The sequence below is a fragment of the Hemiscyllium ocellatum genome, chromosome 10 (genome assembly GCF_020745735.1).
Source record: "Hemiscyllium ocellatum isolate sHemOce1 chromosome 10, sHemOce1.pat.X.cur, whole genome shotgun sequence".
Classification (NCBI taxonomy): Eukaryota; Metazoa; Chordata; class Chondrichthyes; order Orectolobiformes; family Hemiscylliidae; genus Hemiscyllium; species Hemiscyllium ocellatum.
Window position 1 is genome coordinate 49353826 of NC_083410.1, and position 17912 is coordinate 49371737.

At 38.0% G+C, this 17912-nt stretch overlaps 1 protein-coding gene across 1 annotated transcript in view; it reads right to left on the bottom strand.

Moving 5' to 3' along the window:
- Window positions 1–17912, bottom strand: part of ppp2r5a (protein phosphatase 2, regulatory subunit B', alpha isoform) — a 168691-nt gene that overhangs the window by 898 nt on the left and 149881 nt on the right. Inside the window, exons 9-12 of the mRNA XM_060831481.1 lie at window positions 12723–12773; window positions 9107–9226; window positions 6401–6528; window positions 5153–5254 (exon numbers count right to left, since the gene is read on the bottom strand). Coding sequence (XP_060687464.1) covers window positions 5153–5254; window positions 6401–6528; window positions 9107–9226; window positions 12723–12773 — 401 coding nt within the window. The remainder of the gene's footprint in view (window positions 1–5152; window positions 5255–6400; window positions 6529–9106; window positions 9227–12722; window positions 12774–17912) is intronic.

Genomic DNA, 17912 nt, shown 5'->3' on the forward strand with positions numbered 1-17912 from the left:
ATTGCAGCAATTGGACAGTAACATATTTATGGAGTTATTAAATTTATTTTTCATAAATAATCACCATTGGCTCAATAGCCATAAAAAAGTCCTTGATTTTTAAAAATATTGTCAAAAGTAAAATTGTCATAAATTTTGTGACACAAATATTCGTCAGCTCCAAAAATGGATCATTTTAAAACCTTTGCTCTAAATCAGCTCAAGTCAATTTACAAGTCAGTGTACAACAAATTTTGCAACTTGCCACTTACATGATTAAAGGAACTGTGGTTAATTTGCAGTGCATTTGTATAATGCTAGAAAAGCAGATTCAAATATTATATTGGTGCTATGCTAATGTGAAACACTGAAATTTTGGGGGATACTATGCATAACAGCATATAAAAGGGGCAACTTTTTCACGCAGAGGGTAGTACGTGTATGCAATGAACTGCTAGAAGCAATGTTTGGAGGGATATGGGCCAAATGCTGGTAAATGGGGCTAGATTAATTTAGGATATCTGGTTGGCATGGACAAGTTGGACCAAACGGTCTATTTCCATGCTGTACATCTCGCTGGCTCTTTAATCAGGATTTTTAGTTTAGCTTTCAATAACTGTTGAAGTTGTGAAAGCTGCTACATTTCTCTCTCTTTGCTACAGCTAAAAGTTTGGGTTCTCTTGCTGCTAGAATTACATGCAAGATAATCTACTTTACTGAATTTGCCTTTGCCAAGGATGTACTTATTGGATGTTAATATATTGAAGCAGTTAATGAGTAGTTTATTATTTTGTTAAGTATTCAATAGAGTTACAGTTAAGCCAATTATTTGTGTTTTTATTTTGTTTGCGTTTCAACTATAGTTTATGAATAAACTGTGTTTTGCTTCAAGCCTGGTAGTTTGACCAATGAAATTGCATCTGGCACACAATGCCTAGCACTTACCTTTAAAATAAGGAAATGTTACGGTGTAGGTACCTTCTTAAAATATTTTGAGGGGGTCTTATCTGGTCCATAACAATTTGGGGCTCTTGTTAGAATCAAAATTCCTAATTCCAGGTTGGGTTCAGGATTATTGGATTCAAAAGGAATTGATAGGTAAGTGCTTCGTTTTTTTTAGTTTGCTTATTGCATTTGGTTGGTTTAAGCAGGCTGTGCTTTGTATAGCAATGGCTCTTTCAATCACTAAGAGTTTTCTGAAGTTGGAAGAAGTCACTTTGGGTGCTTTTACAGAAAGGTGAGCAAGGCAAGACTTTCGGAATTGGCAACCAAGTTGAAGTCTGTGTCTGTGAGGAAAAGGGAAATAATTTGGCAATAGCGCAGCATTTATAATTGTCAGGAATACAATCAGAATCAAAGAAAATGGCTAAAATTCATTTGCAAATGACAGTTTGAATTATGATTAAAAGCAGAGGAAAAAGAAAAGGAAATAACAGCCCTGACAGAACAAAAAGAAAAGGATAGCCCTTGAAGATGAAAGGGAGAAAGAAAGAGAAAAAAAAGGGAGAGAAAGAGTGTTTTTGAACTTTTAGAACTGAAAACTTGAAGTTGATTTCAAATGGCATAGGGATGGAATAAAGGTAGGAGTAGTGATGAGCACAGTGATGGTGAGCAATTCCATCGTAGTGAAAGGCCTGGTGGGAATCTGTTTTAATATGTCCAAGTGTTGCTTCAGTTCAATAAGAATGCAGAAGCCTCTCTCATTTCATTTGAGAAAGTGGCTAAACACGTAAAATGGCCAGTGACTATGCGGATATTGTTGATCCAAACAAAGATAGTAGGTAGCACTAGTGAGGTATTTGCATCACTAACTGGGAGTATGAGGAGGTGAAAAACACCATCTTGAGTACATACAAGTTAATACTAGAAGCCTACAGATATTTTTGGAATCTAAGGAGTGAACCTGGTCAAACATACATGGAGCTTGAAAGGATCAAACAAAGTAACTTCAATAGGTGATAAGGACACTGAAGACATATCAAACATACAATGCTCTTAGAGAGATAATTATTTTGGAGGAGTACAAAAATTCACTTCTTGAAGGAGGGAGAAATTGTGCAAGAGCACGGAGTTAAGACTGCAAGATTAGCAGTGGAATCGGCAGATAATTATCAGTTGGCTCATAAATCAAAGTTTGGCTTCTGAAATCAATTTCAATCAGTGAGGGATAGAAAGAGGAATAGAGAAATCTTCAGGTAGAATGGAAAAGGAGATCTCATTGAAGATGGTAAAGACAGTTTGTCACAGGGTAAAAAGGAAATCCACGAGGGGGGAAAGAGAAGTAAAAAGGTTCAGTGTTTTCACTGCAATAAAGTAGGCCATATGAAGTTGTGTGTTGGGGGTTTAGAAAAAGCACTGGGAAGAAGCATGTTGGAAAACAGGATAAGCCAGTGAATTTTGAAGTAGTAAAGGAAAGTATGATGGAAGCTAAAAAGCAGCAAAAGAATGTACAACCTGATCAGGAGTTGGTTGAGAAGCAATTGCCAGATCTCTTTAAGAAATTTTGTTCCATGGGAAATGTTTACTCATGTGTACTCAGAGAAGTAGGTAAAGAAATTAAAATTTTAAGAAATACAAGAGCAAGTCAAACTTTGATGGTGAGAGTTTAGGAGATTCCTAATTCAGAAGGCATATTGCCAGAAAAGGCAGCGTGGAATTCATGATGGGAAGATCAATGGTCCATAAAGTGAGGTCGGAGAGTCCGGTGAACAGTGAAGTTGAGGTAGGAGTAATAGAGAAATTCTCGGTTCTAGAAATACAGTTTATCTTTAATAATGATATAGCTGAATCACAGGTGGGAATGATGCCTACTGTAGTTGAAAAGCCTGTGAAAAATCAGGCAACTGAGATGTTACAGGAAGTATATCGTGGGATTTTTCCTGACTGCATGGTAATAAGGCCACAAAGCCACAGGTTGAAGCAGGAAGAGAAATTAAGGAGTAAAGACAAGGAAGTTGAAACTATGTTTGATCAAATGGTTAAGAAAAAAAAGAACAGGTGGAGGACAAAATGGCTATTTTAAGTTCAGAGAAATTAGCTGAATTACAACAGAAAGTTGAAAAATGAAAGCAGTTTATCGAAAAGAATACACAGAGAAAAATCTCTGTATACCCCTGAAAGTTATGATCTTAAACATAAAGTCTGAGGAAATTTGGTATGAAAAATGTGCCAGCCACATTTCAATGACTAACCAGTAAGGTCATTTTAGAATTACCCAATTGTGTGGTATACATCAATGATCTGGTGATTTTTAGTCACACATGGAAGGAACATTTGGAGCATCTACCCAAATTGTTCATTCGATTTCAGCAGGTGATAAACCTGGCCAAAAGTGAGCTTGCAAAAGTCCAATCTTGTTCCTGGGCCATGTCATTGGACATGGATAAATGGCCCCATGGGATGTCAAAATTAAGGTTACTGGGGAGTTTCCTACACCATCAATAAAGAGGGAAGTACCATGATTCCTGGGACTGCATGGCTTTTAATCGGAAGTTCGTACTGAATATTAGCAGTATGGTTGCTCCACTGACTGACTTGTTGAAGTAGTGCTGAACATTTCAGTGGATTGAGGAATGGCAGAAGACACTTGGCAGCCTGTAAACTGTGTACCCACTGTTTCTGTGTTAGCCACACCTAACTGCATAAAGCCATTCAAGGTGGCTATTGATGCGAGTGATATGGGTGTTGATGCTGTACTCTTGGAAGATGACAACGAGAAGATAAAAAGCTCTATTGGGTATTTTTCCAGAAAATTGATTAAATATCAGCAGAAATATTCCACAATGGAGAAGGAGACCTTATATGGGCTAAGAGCTGGCAAACAGGACGAAATTAATTTAGAATATCTGGTCGGCATGGACAAGTTGGACCGAGAGGTCTGTTTCTGTGCTGTACATCTCCATGACTCGATGGTGTTGGTTTTGCAACATTTATATTGCCAGTAATGTATCTGAAATAACGGATTATACTGAGCATAACCCTTAAAATTTTTGAAATATTTAAGGATAAAAAATACCAGATTGTTTAGATGGAGCTTATTATTGCAGCTGTTCAATTTGAAAATTATACGCGTGACAGAATGAGGAAACATAACGGCCTACACCTGAAGCTACTTTGAAAGAAGATGGAGGCATTTGATGGCGGGAAAAAAAAGACTGAAATGGAATATAGTAGTGAATGTTTGCATTCTTTGAGTCAATGTAGTGTAAATGTATTGCATTAACAGCATGAATTAAAGGTCTTTAAAAATGAAGCCATCTTTATGTGTTGATTTTCTTTAATGGGGGGGGGGAAAGAGGGGAGATGTGATGCTACTATGAGTTTGAGGAGGTGCATTTTGTCCTGTTGTTTTGATTGTGAAGAGAAGTTGAGACAGAGCACCGGCAGTCTGATTCAAGCCAATAAAGTAAACAGTTTGCGAGGCTTTGGGTTTTTTTTAAAATGCTAGAATAGAAGCATTCTGAATGGGTGGGATCAAGCTCCCACAGAACCAGGATTTTTAGTTTAATTTTCACTAGTTATTGGGGTTGTGAAAGTTGCTACATATCTCTCATTGCTACAGCTAGAAGCTTAGGTTCTGTTCCTGCTGCTAGAATGGCATGTGAGACCATGTGCTGATGAGTTGTTACAATATTGGAACAGTTAACTAGTAGTTTATTATTTTGTGTACTATTTCGATAGAGTTATAGTTCAACCAATTATTTTATTTTGTCTGTATTTTAACTACAGTGTATGAACAAAGTGTGTTTTACTTCAAGCCTGGTAGTCTGACCAATCGAACGGATTCTGGAAACAATGCCTGGCACTTGCCCTTAAAGTACAAAAATGTTAGGGTCTAGGCTATCTCCCTGATCCCCATTTTTGAGGAGGTTGGTGTGGTCCATAACAACATGCATATTGCAAGAAGATAAATGTACTTCCACAAGATACACAGCAAGATTCTGCTGCCCACTACACTCTTGAAACAGGATAAAAAGAGACAAGGTTCATTGCCCTTTGTCAATCACAAAGATGAAAAACTGAGTAGGTAATGCTAATGAGTTACAGCTGGCTACACCTACAAACAATAAAACTGTTAGTTTCTCCACATTTCAATCTGTTTTTTTTTATAAGCAACTTATTAAATACTTGAAAGAGGAAAATATAAAACAAAAATTGAAAGATTATTGCATACCGTTGTCTTTCTGCTTTGTAAGATGCTGTAAGTTCATCAAACAGTGATCCATTCATCTCCATTAATGTTTTTAGTACGTTATAAACGAGTGCTACAATGGTTCTAGAAAACAAGTTTGCATTCACTTAAATGTACAGCAAGATTACAATTGCAGAAGTATTTACAAAATCATGAAATGTGAAACAGATAATGTAAGCAAACTGAAAACATCTGTAATGTAATAGCACAATTGAAAATGAAAATCAATAATTGACCCAAAACAGTAGAAGAATTCAAACTAGCAAAGGAGAAATTAGCAATGATATCAAGAAAACTTTCTTCACAAAAATGCTTAACATACATACTGGCATTCCAGACAGAGCAGTGGAACACCATGAAATGAGTAAATAGTTGGAGCTGTGATGGTCTGATTGGATACTTCATAACAGATAACAGATGGCGTTAACTTGGCCAGAATGACATCCTCTACCCAGAGATATTAAACAAAAGTATTAACTTAAAAGATTCTATTCAGTTGGATAGAATATTTGACATAAGGATGTGAAGATCAAAAGGCGTGTGTAGGAGCAAGAAGTGAGTTGAATTTTTTCACTATTTATTTTCACAAAGAATAGTATCCCTCAAACAGATTAGAACATATGTAGTATACAAAAGGGAGATATTCTGCATCATCTCACTGTTAATTAATTATGTTTGAAGTCTAGTCATGTTATACTGCAGGAACTAAAACATATCAGTCAACTTGTGTTCAAGTGATCACAAACAGCAAGGTGATAATGACCAGCGAATCAGTTTTTCTGTGATGTTGATGGTGGCATAAATAATGACCAAGACACTGGGCATATCTTCCCTGCTTTTTTAAATAATGTCATCAATCTTTTGCATTTAGCTGAAAAATTGGATCCTTTAGCTGTTCAACCAAAATTCAGCAACTTCTGACAGTACAGCAGTCTCTCAGTACTACACTGGAAAGTCAGCTCTGATTTTCATGCAAAACTAACAATTGAGACTGTTTTAAACAGATATTCAGGACAGGTAACAATAATATAAAGCAGCCTCAAAAACATAAGGATGAAAATTGTCATCTTGTAACTATTACCTGTAAGACCAATATTGAAAAACGGATGTAAAAACACTGCAGGAGAGTACACAAAACATGAGCCTGAATCGTCTGATCAAGTCAGCAGTAAATATCTGAAGTGCTAGGTTTGTTCAACTGTAAATAAAGCTTAAATTATAAAAACTTACGGGTTCCAGTGTTCCTTGGAGATTCTGTATAAACTACCAAACATAATTGGTAGAATTTTCTCAGAATTATCTTCTATTAGACTAAGTATGTACTCATTATTCCAGAAATACAAAGCTCGTTCTGCGACCTGTGGAGAAAAATAATATTTGAAAATGCTCACTTTAAAATAAATATTCAAGATTGTTTACTGTATGTGCAAGCATTGATTTCCTGAACAAATATTTTCATCATGCCTTGAAGGACCCCATGATCAGATGCACGAGAAAGGATGGAAAAGGAGAAGTACATCATTAAAATGTCTCTTTCCTTTTGGATTTGAAACTGCAACAAGTACAAGGAGAATAATCACCTTTATTTCATCTTCCTTCCCAATATAAATTTAACTAATTTTCAGAATCATCATCAGCAATTAATATTTCCCATTCCAACCATAATTTAGATGCTTTCAGAAAGAAAAGAGGTGCTTGCAACTTCCACTTTGATTGCTGAATTGTCATTTTATTCTATTTTGACCATGAAGACCATCACAGCATGCAATAGCAATGACCGAAAAAAAACGAAAGAAAGGAAAAGACCCTCACTTTTCATGTTTTCCACTTGTATGCATGTAAGGAACACATCCAGCGAAGGTTATGGAAGTATTGTGAACAGTAATTTTTTTTCTGTTCAGCCTCAACAGTGTTCTAATTTTGATCCCAACTTACTAGCATGCACTTTTCTCACAGTAGGCAAAAGTAAGTTTACTTTTTTTCCCAAGTAAACCTGTGCTAAACTACAAACAGGATTGTAGCAGGATCCATTGCTATTAAGAGTCTGATTAGCCAAATAAAATTAATCCTTACAGCCAGTAGCAAGAGACATTTAGTCTATGGCACTTTTTTAGACATCTGCACAGAACAACTGTAAGTCAATATAGTGGCCATATTATGTTGGAAGTACTCCTGCTTCTGCTGATTTTGGAACAGTTTTCCCTGAAAATTTTCTTTAGGTCTTTTCTTTGACATTCACCAGTGTTCACTGGATGGTCTGCTCAACACCTGGAGTAAATAGGTGACAGGTGCTATACATATGTTCAATTAGTACTCCATAGCTGGAGTAAGAACCAGTTTGCATATTTAAACAGTCTCCCTCCATAAACAGGAGAGTATGCCTATTAGTAATGCACTTACAGGTAGAGATATGTTCTAATCAAGATTTTGGATAAGATTTGTAGCGCAGGTAGTGGGTTTGTTCTCGGATGTTACATCACCACGCTAGATGGCATGTTAATTAGCATGGTGTTGGAACGGCTGAGAACAAACCCATCAGCTCAGTGAGTAAACCTACAACCTGATTTTCTAGTCAAACTGTTCAGAGACGTTAAGATACACATCAGGAACACATGAGACTTGAATCCAGGCCTCCTGGTCCATGGGGTGGACACTACCACTGCACCCTAAGAATCCCTTTAAGGAGAAAGGGGAATATGCTATCTAACAGGGTTTGAAAGAATGCTCAAGACCAAATGCAATGAGGGAACAGGTAGTGGATTTAAATATTTTAATCAGCCTGTTCAGACACACCTCTTTGAGCAGGCACTTGAACCAAGGTCTTCTAGTCCAGAGATGGGAACACCATCACTGCACCACAATAGCCCCAGTTCCACTTATAGTTCATCTGAAAAGTCCAACAGCTGACGATTGGACATTAATGACACAACTGAACTGCTATCCTGGTAATCAACTGTCAGCCATCCTTTAAGGCAATGAGCAGTTGAAAGGTATCTGTCAATTTCTGGAATCAAATTCAGGTTATGCACAAGAAAAGGACGATATGAACAGTTGTGAAATTCAGACTACTTTTAATTTTGTTGCCATTATTGTTACTGCATTACAGGACATAAAAATAAAGTGCATATTTTTAAAAAGGCATTGTTTAACCATGAGCAATATAGGTTAGTTAGCATACGTTTATAGAATGGCACTTATTAGGATACAGGTCGAGTTTTAGATGAACTGAAATTGAAGCAAAATGGGAGGCAGGCCTGAATTGTACTGGGATAGTCCAAGCAAGAGGTAACAATGTAAGAATGAGAGTTTTAACTGTAGAGTTTGAGGCAGAGTGGAAGTTGGGCAATGTCACAGAGGGGAAAATAAGCTGTCTTAGCGGTGGTGCAGAAGACAATCATAAGCTTACCTCAGTGTCAAACATAATACCAAAGTTGTAAGCAATCTGACTCAACCTCAAACAATTGCATGAGGGGGATAGAGTTAAAAAGAAATGTGGCAGCAACCAATATTTGGTTTGGGGAAATTTCTGTTCAACTAGTACTGGATGTTGGACAAGAATAACATTGAAGTTTACTACAATCTGTGATGTCATAAGCATTTTAAAAATAAATATAGTTATCCTGTCATTCAAAGTTCTTTTCAATAAAATACTTATACTCATTTTTAAAAAATCGCTATGAACAAAATTGTAATACTTTCTCTTATTTACCATTTATAATATAGTGAAACTGGATGAACAATGCACAATTCCATTATCCTAACATTTTTCTGGAAGTCAAGCTTTGGGAGTCAAGTGGATGAATCACAATGATCTATTATAATGACTGTGATTATACACTGTCATAATACATAAACAATGAAGTTAACAAAGCAATTCAAAATAGTCCAATTATAAAACAATTATTGCAGCGGTGCTCAAGAGGTACCAAGGCTCACCTGGAAATGTGGGTTTGATACACACTTGGCTATTTGCTTGAACAAAGGTTCTTGGATCTTTTTGAACTGAGAAGGTTCTATCACATCCAAAATTTCTTCTACTTCACCCAAGTACATAACCTAAGAGCAGCATTTAGAGTTGAAATGAGTCAGTCACAAAAAACCCTCAAAATTGTTCCCTTTCTATTGTACAGAATACAAAATACATTTTACCACCAGAGAGAAATTCTTATAGAAAACTATTTTGTTCAAAACAAAAGACCACGCCAAGTTCATCACCAGCAACTCAGCATAGTAATAAACAGATTGGTAAAATACTTACATACTGAGGAAATATATATATTAAATCAATGAATCTACCAATTAAAAATATTTATGAAAAGTGTAAATCTTAATAACAAACAAGGGTCATAGAAAAGCCAATAACATATTCTCATTAAATTGGAACCCTTCTTGCTTACAGCAGTTCCACATATCACACATGATTTCAGGGCCAACAGAACCCTGAAAATCTTTTCTGGATTATCTTGCAAACACTGGTTTACCTGAAATTTTTCTGGGTTATCTGATGTTGTATAAATGACATTCAAGCCTGGTACCATGCTCACCCAATACGAAAGATATACACATATTTTATAGAAGCAAAGTACCAGATTGTGATAATATATGGGTGTCGTGCATGAATTCCATTCACCACAGCCCAAGCTGAGGACATGGGAAGGCAAGTGTACCTTCACACTGCAGTGGCCATCCACACACATATGACCATGATTATTTCAGCTGAGAAGAACGAAGCTTGGCAAACCTTTTGGCCTGTAAAGTTCAGCACCACAGCAGAAAAGCTTCATCCAACCAGTCATAGAGTCACAGAGATGTACAGCATGGAAACCTCTCCCTTTAGCTGAAATCCTCCAACCCGAGCAACATTCTCGTAAACTTTTTCTGCACCCATTCATGTTTCATAACGTCCTTCTGATAGGAAGGAGACCAGAATTGCACGCAATATTCCAAAAGTGGCTAAACCAGCATCCTGTACAACCACAACATAACCTCCCAACTCCTATACTCAATGCTCTGACCAATAAAGGAATGCATACTAAACATCATCTTCACTATCCTATCTACCTGCGACTCTACTTTCAAGGAACTATGAACCTGCACTCCAAGCTCTCTCTGTTCAGCAACACGCCTCAGGACCTTACCATTAAGTGTATAAGTCCTGCTCTGATTTGCTTTCCCAAAATGTAGCACCTCACATTTATCTAAATTAAACCCCATGTACACTCCTCAACCCATTGGCCCAGTTGTTATACTCTGAGGTAACCTTTGTTGTCTATTCCACCTCCAATTTTGGTGTCATCTGCAAACTTACTAACTATACCTTCTAAGTTTATATCCAAATCATTTCTATAAATGACAAAAAGTAGTGGACTCAGCAGCGATCCTTGTGGCACACCACTGGTACTCCAATCTGAAAAGCAATCACCATTCTCTGTCTTCTACCTTTGAGCCAGGTCTGTATCCAAATGGCTGTTCTCTCCGTATTCCATGAGATTTAACCTTGCTAACCAGTCTCCCATGGGGAACCTTGTCGATCGCCTTTATAAACTCCATATAGATCATATACTATATGTCTATATAGCATCTGCAGTCCTCACTTTCTCCATATAGATAATGTCTACCGCTCTGCCCTCATCAATCCTCTATTATTTCTTCAAAAAAAACTCAAATCATGTTTGAGAGACATGATTTCCCATGCACAAAGCCATGCTGACTATCCTTAATGCCTTTCCAAATACATGTAAATCTCGTACCTCAGGATTCCCTCCAACAATCTGCCCACCACTGATGTCAGGCTCACCGGTCTATAATTCCCTGGCTTTTCCTTACCATCTTTCTGAAATAGTGGCACCACATTAGCCAACCTCCAGTCTTCCGGCATTTCACCTGTGACTATCGATGATACAAATATCTCAGCAAGGGGCCCAGCAATCACTTCCCTAGCTTCCCACAGAGTTCTAGGGTTCACCTGATCAGGTCCTGGGGATTTATCCACTTTTATGCATTTCAAGACCTCCAGCACTTCCTCCTCTGTAAGATAGACATTTTTCAAGATGTCACAATCTATTTCCCCACATTCCGTATCTTCCTCGCCCTTCTCCACAGTAAACACTGATGCAAAATACTTGTTTAGTATCTCCCCCATCTCCTGCGATCCCATACATAGACTGCCTTGCGGTTATTTGAGGGGCCCAATTCTCTCCCTCGTTACCGGTTTGTTGTTAATATAATTAATAGTCCAAGTCTATGTTTGGTAAGTTAAAAATCCCTGCCCTAACCACCCTAGTATTCTTACAGCTAACTAAAATCTCTTCATAAATTTGTTTCTCGATTTCCCTCTTACTATTAGGAGGTTTACAATTCAATCCCAATAAGGTGATCATCCCTTTCTTATTTCTCAGTTCAACACAAATAACTTCCCTGGATGTATTTCCAGGAATATCCTCCACAAGTACAGCAGTATTGCTATCCCTTATCCAAAATGCCACTCCTCCTCCTCTCTTGTCCCCCTTTCTGTCCTTCCTATAGCATTTATATCCTGGAACATTAAGCTACCAGTCCTGTCCATCCCTGAGCCACAATGCTATGATATCCCAGTCCCATGTTCCTAACCATGCCCTGAGCTCATCTGCCTTCCTTGTTAGGCATCTTGCATGGACGTAAACACTGTTTAATTTATCAGTCCTACCTTTGCTCTTGTCTGACTCACTCCCTTTCCCAACTGTACCAGTCTCAGATTAATCTCTTATCTCACTATTTCCCAGGGTCCCATTTCTCCCACCTCCAACCATACTAGTTTAAATCCTTCAAAGCAATTCTCGTAAATCTCCCTGCCAGTATATTAGTCCCCTTCCAATTCAGGTGCAATCCGTTCTTCTTGTACAGATCAGATCTATCCCAGAAGAGATTCCAATGATCCAAAACTGTACATCCTTCTCCCCTGCACCAGCTTCTCAGCCACACATTCATCCACTCAATCCTCCTATTCCTACTCTCACTAGTTCGCAGCACCAGGAGTAATTCAGATATTACTACCATCAAGGACATCTTGTTCAAATTCCTGCCTAACTTTTGACATTCTCCCTGCAGAATCTCATCCTTTTCCCATCCTATGTTGTTAGCTCCCATAGCACAATGACCTTCTGCTGATCCTTCTCCCCTTTGAAAACGTTCTTCACCCTCTCAGAGATATCCTTGATCCTGGCACCAGGGAGGCAACACACCATTCTGACTTTTCGTTGCTGGCTGCAGGAACATCTGATTCGAGTGTCCCTTATCACAATTGATCGCTTGGAACCTGACATACTCCCTTCTGAAGACCTTTTAGAATTACTTTCTTTAGTATGAAATGGTTGCCTCACTTTCATTATGCAACATAGGTCTCTAAGTTAATTTTCCTGATGGAGTACCATTTAAATAAACAAACTCAAAAATCAGGTTAGTTTTCAGAACGCCACTAAAAGACAGCAACTCATGTTAAATAGTGTACAAAGCAGTAATACTTTTGTGTGATCTACAGAAAATATTAAGTTGATGGAGAAAACAAATAATTTACCTCTTTTTGACTGACAGTTTTTGGCCAAAATTTTAATAATCCTCGAATAACCTATAATCAAGAATAAAAAAATGTTTGCATTAAACATATCATAAATTAAATTATGAACTAATAATCAAATTAGTTATACTTTTCTTTATTCTTACATAGATTGAAAAAGGTCTATTTTAGTGACAAGTGCACAGGATAAATAATGTACTTCCAATTTAAAAACAGACCATCTCTGAACATTACACAATGATTATACAACTAAAGTACATGTTCAGATTATGTCATTCCAGTTTGTAAATTGATATTAGATAATTTTACAAATAATACACAATATGAATAAATTAATTCAAATACTGGAAAACTAATTTTGGATACAAGTAATTACAAGTACATGAATTGGAAACAGAAGTAGGTTATTAGCTCCTCAACCCTATTCATTCTTAGTGACTCACCAGTTTTAGTTTATGCCATTTTATAACTTGCAAAAATTAATAATTACAGAATTAGTACAGAATCAAACTACTGGTCTCCATCAATCTTCAATGAATGTTGCTGTACCTGTACTGTGGGTTATCATAGAGGGCTTGATCCAAGAAAAGAATGAGATTTTGATTAACTTCTCAGGATCAATGTGGAACACTATTTTAAAGAAAAGCATTCTGGCAAAGGGAGAGGATGTCAACCTTTTTGGGCTGTACTAAAGATTACTTTCATATTCAGTGCCGAGGAATACTTATTTCCCATGATCTAAATTAATATTGCAATTCAATCGGTACAATATCAATCTAGCATCTAGGTTGATCAGAACCTTTATCGTGATTCTTTATATATCATAATCACTCTTATTCTTGGCCTCTGAAAGTGAAGAACAAACTCTCAGGCCAGATGGTTTAGGCTGTGACCTAGAAATAAAATTCACTTAAACATAAAAAGTTAAACAGCAGCATGAAAGCAAAGTAACAAATTAATTTCAATTCAATTAATTCAAGTTCCTTTTATCAAAAGGAGTAAAAGATCAATGTTTTATTAATTTTACAACAGAGAATACAGATTAAAGTGTGAGGACTGACAACAAATGTTTGCCCTTAATGTCATAAAATGCCCCAAGTGCAGTATTTTAAATGAAATCTGGCACAGAACAATAGTAGGATATGCTGGGATAGATGACCAAATGTTTGATTGACAATCTTAAAGTAGGATACAAAAGCAGAAGGGTACCCTTCATGAAATTTTAATTTACGCATACTCATACAACATAGCTGAACAGGAAGAATGACTGAACTGGTAAAGGTCACTAGGTGTATTTATCTGCTTAGATAGAATCAATATAAACATGGCTTTCTCCTCTGTGTAATAACATTCCTACAGTGGGCCCCATCTGCCTCGTTTTCACACCAATGTAATTTTTCCATACTTGTGAAACTACAAAATTATTGGCATTCTTAGCCAATCTGGTTAAAGCAATGATGTCCAGCAGAAATTGCTGACTAGCTTCAGGAATGGTACCAGATGAGATTAGTTTCTGTACAGCGTGGAAGGAAGCCCTTCAGCCCAACAAGTCCACACCGACCCTCCAAAGAGTAACCCACCTAAACTCACTTCCCTCTAATACACCTAACACTATGGGCAAGTTAGTATGGCCAATTCACCTGATCTGCACATCTTTGGACTTTGGAAGGAAACTGGAGCATCCGGAGAAACCTACGCAGACACAGGGAGAATGTGCAAACTCAACACAGACAGTTGCCCAAGGCTGGAAATGAACCTCGGACCTTGGTGCTGTGAGGCAGCAGTGCTAACCATTGAGCCACCTTGCCGCCTAATTTAGTTTCATGCACTAATTTTAAATGACAACACTCAGAATAAACTCAGAATGCAATGGGGCTCTTGTGACACAGTTGCAGTGCCCTCTGGGTCAGAAGATTGGGACTCAAGTCCAACCTGCCCTGAAGATGTGTCATAACCTGTCTAAAGCGAATAATTTTGTTTTGAAACTTAAAGTATAGGTAAATGTATTTCACATGGCTGTCTGCATATACATCTACCACCATTCAACAACCAAGGAAATAAAACATTCCCACAACAAATACATGGACCCTTCTTTTAATCTTGCCATTTTTACCAAAAATGCACAAAATATGCAAAGGACACACTGACACACATAGATAGGATCACATGGCTGTTGTATCTAACACCTTATTTTGAATTTAATCAGATTTCAGTGAATCACATCTGGACTCCCAATTTGCAATGTGTGATGAAGGAAAGTAAAACAGACAAAAACGTGCGCATAACACACGATGATCCCACTCATTTTGTATACTTCAAATTGGAGTTGCGGAATGCCCATCTCTTCCTTTTCAAATGTAACTCACTTCAGTGAATTACATGCAATGACCAATTTACAATGCATCAAAGTCCAACTTGGTTCAGTGGTAGCACTTTTGTCTCTGAATTAGGAGACTGTTCAAATTCAGTGTTAGGAGCTATTTTTGAACTACATGTTGAGCTGAGGTTTCAATGTACCTGGTGATGATCTGTCACATGCAACAAATATCTTATCCTTTCCATAAAAATCTGGAAGGCATCCTAATGAACATTATTCCTTAATCAACATTACTTACATCATCACTTTTTGTAGTCATTTGCTAATGTTTTCACACACTAACGATTGACATATTTACCAACAAAATGGCACTTCAAAACAGACCGGAAGACCAGAAGATATTGGAGCAGAATTGCACTCTTTGGCCCATTTAGTCTGCTTCACCACTTGATCATAGCTGATTTGTTTCTCAAATCCTTCTCCTACCTTCTCCCAGTAAATCTTGATTGTCTTATTAATCAACAACCTATCTCTGTCTTAAATATACTCGGTTATAATCCAACAGGTTTAATTGGAAGCACACTAGCTTTCCGAGCGCCGCTCCTTCAACAGGTACAACCTGGTGTTGTGCGATATTTAACTTTGTGCACCCCAGTCCAACACCGGCATCTCCAAATCTTAAATATACTTGATGACCCGAGCTCCACAGCCTTCCGCAGCAATGTGTTCTACAGATTCACCACCCTCCGGCTTAAGAAATTCCTCCTTATCTCAGTTATAAAGGGCTGCCCCTTCACTCTGAGGCTGTGTCTTCGAGACCTCGTCTCGCATACCAGTAGAAACATCTTCGCCATGTCCACATTCTCTCAGTATTCTGTACGTTTCATTGAAGATCACCCCCCTCATCCTTCTAAACTCCATCAATTATAGTCCCAGCGTCCTCAGCCACTCCTCTTATGACAAACCCTTCATCCTTAGGATCATTCTTGTCAACCTCTTTTGGATCCCTTCCAAGGCAGTACATCATTCCTTACATCTGGGGCAATATTCCAAATACAGTGTGACCAGAGCCTTATACAACCCTAGCAGTACATCTCTGCTCTTGTATTTAAGCCTTCTTGAAATGAATGTTCACATTACATTTGCCTTCCTAACTGCCAGTTGAACTGCATGTTAACCTTAAGAGAATCCTGAACTAGAACTATTCCCCATTCAAAAAAATAGTCTGCGCCTCTATTCCTCCGACAAAAGTGCATTACCTCACACTTTCCCACACTGTACGCTGTCACTTCTTTGCCTACAGGTAGTTTTCCCATAACGCAGTAGTTGTACTCCCGTGCAATGCCATGTTATAGAAATTCACGCAACAGAAATAATGGGGCCTGAGGGAAAAATAGGGTGGGGTGAACCACCAAAAAGTAGTAACCAACACAAACAGTAGCACAGTCTAAGCAAATTTATGAAATAATACAATAAATTGAAGCTCTTCACCAGTAAGTGCAAGAACCGACTGACCACTTGATGCTGACGCAGAGTCCAGTCCTCCATGCACCGCGACCCCTAGTGCTGGGGATGGGAATTGCATAAAAGTGAACGGGAGTTTGGTTTTTAAAAAAAAGTTCTGCAATTCACAAAATGCATTACAAGTAGCAATTAAGAAACACGCATTATAGAACTACCTGTATTCTCCTCCTAACCAATCCAAGAACTTCTGCAGCTTTCCTGCCTCCTCAACTCTACCTGTCCCGCCATCTTTGTGCCATCTGCAAACTTAGCAATATTGCTTTCAGTTCCTTTGCCCAGATCAATGTATAACGTGAATAGTTGCAGTCCCAATACTAACAGGTGTGAACTCCACTAGTCACCGACTGCCACCCTGAAAAAGACTCCTTTATTTCCATTTTCAGCCATCTGCTAATCCTATATCCATGCTAGCACCTTGCTTCTAACACCATGGGTTCTTATTCGATTTATCAGCCTCCTGTAAGGCACCTAGTTAGAAGCCTTCTGCAAATCCGAATCGATCGCATCCACTGGCTTTCCTTTGTCTAACTTGCTTGTTATGCTCTTAAAGAATTCTAACAGATTTGTCAAACATGACTTTCCCTTGATGAAGCCTTGTTGACTCAGCCTTATTTGACGGTGCACTTCCAAAAACTCCGGAATCTCATTCTTAATAATAGACTCCAAGTTCTTACCAAGGATGGGGTTAAGGCTAACCAGTCTATATTTTCCCGTCTTCTGCCTCTCTTCGTAAGCAGGGTGTTATATTAGCCATTTTCCAGTCCTCTGGCATCCTCCTTGATTCCAGTGATTCCTGAGAGTTCACAGCCAATGCCTCCACAACCTCTTCAGCCATCTCCTTCAGAACTCTGGGGTTCAGTCAATTTGTTCTGGTTGATTTATCTGCCTTCAGACCTTTTAGCTTCCCCAGCTCTTGTCCTTCGTGATAGCCACTATACTTGTGTAATTCTGCAGTTGAAAAGCATTGCATATTGACCCTGGGATGTCTTTATTTTCCTTTATGCTTCTCCTTTTTTCTGCCTAATATAGCTGTAGCTTATACAACATAATTGTGTGTTCTTTTCATTCTTGAATACTTATACTCCACACACAAGTACTATGTTGAAACATGAGGCACTTTTTCTTTGGCAAATGAATGCGGCTGCTTTGTAGCATCTCATGGAAGCACTTAATTGGCCTCATTTTTTTGTCCTTTACCACTCCTGCTAAACAGATGAACTTTCATTCAAGACCTTCTCATACTCACAGTTCGTAGGGTTGTTTCAAATATACTTAAATACTTATTATCAACTATTATTTATATAGTGCCTGCAAAAAAGTAAAACATTCCCATGTCATTCACAAGAGAG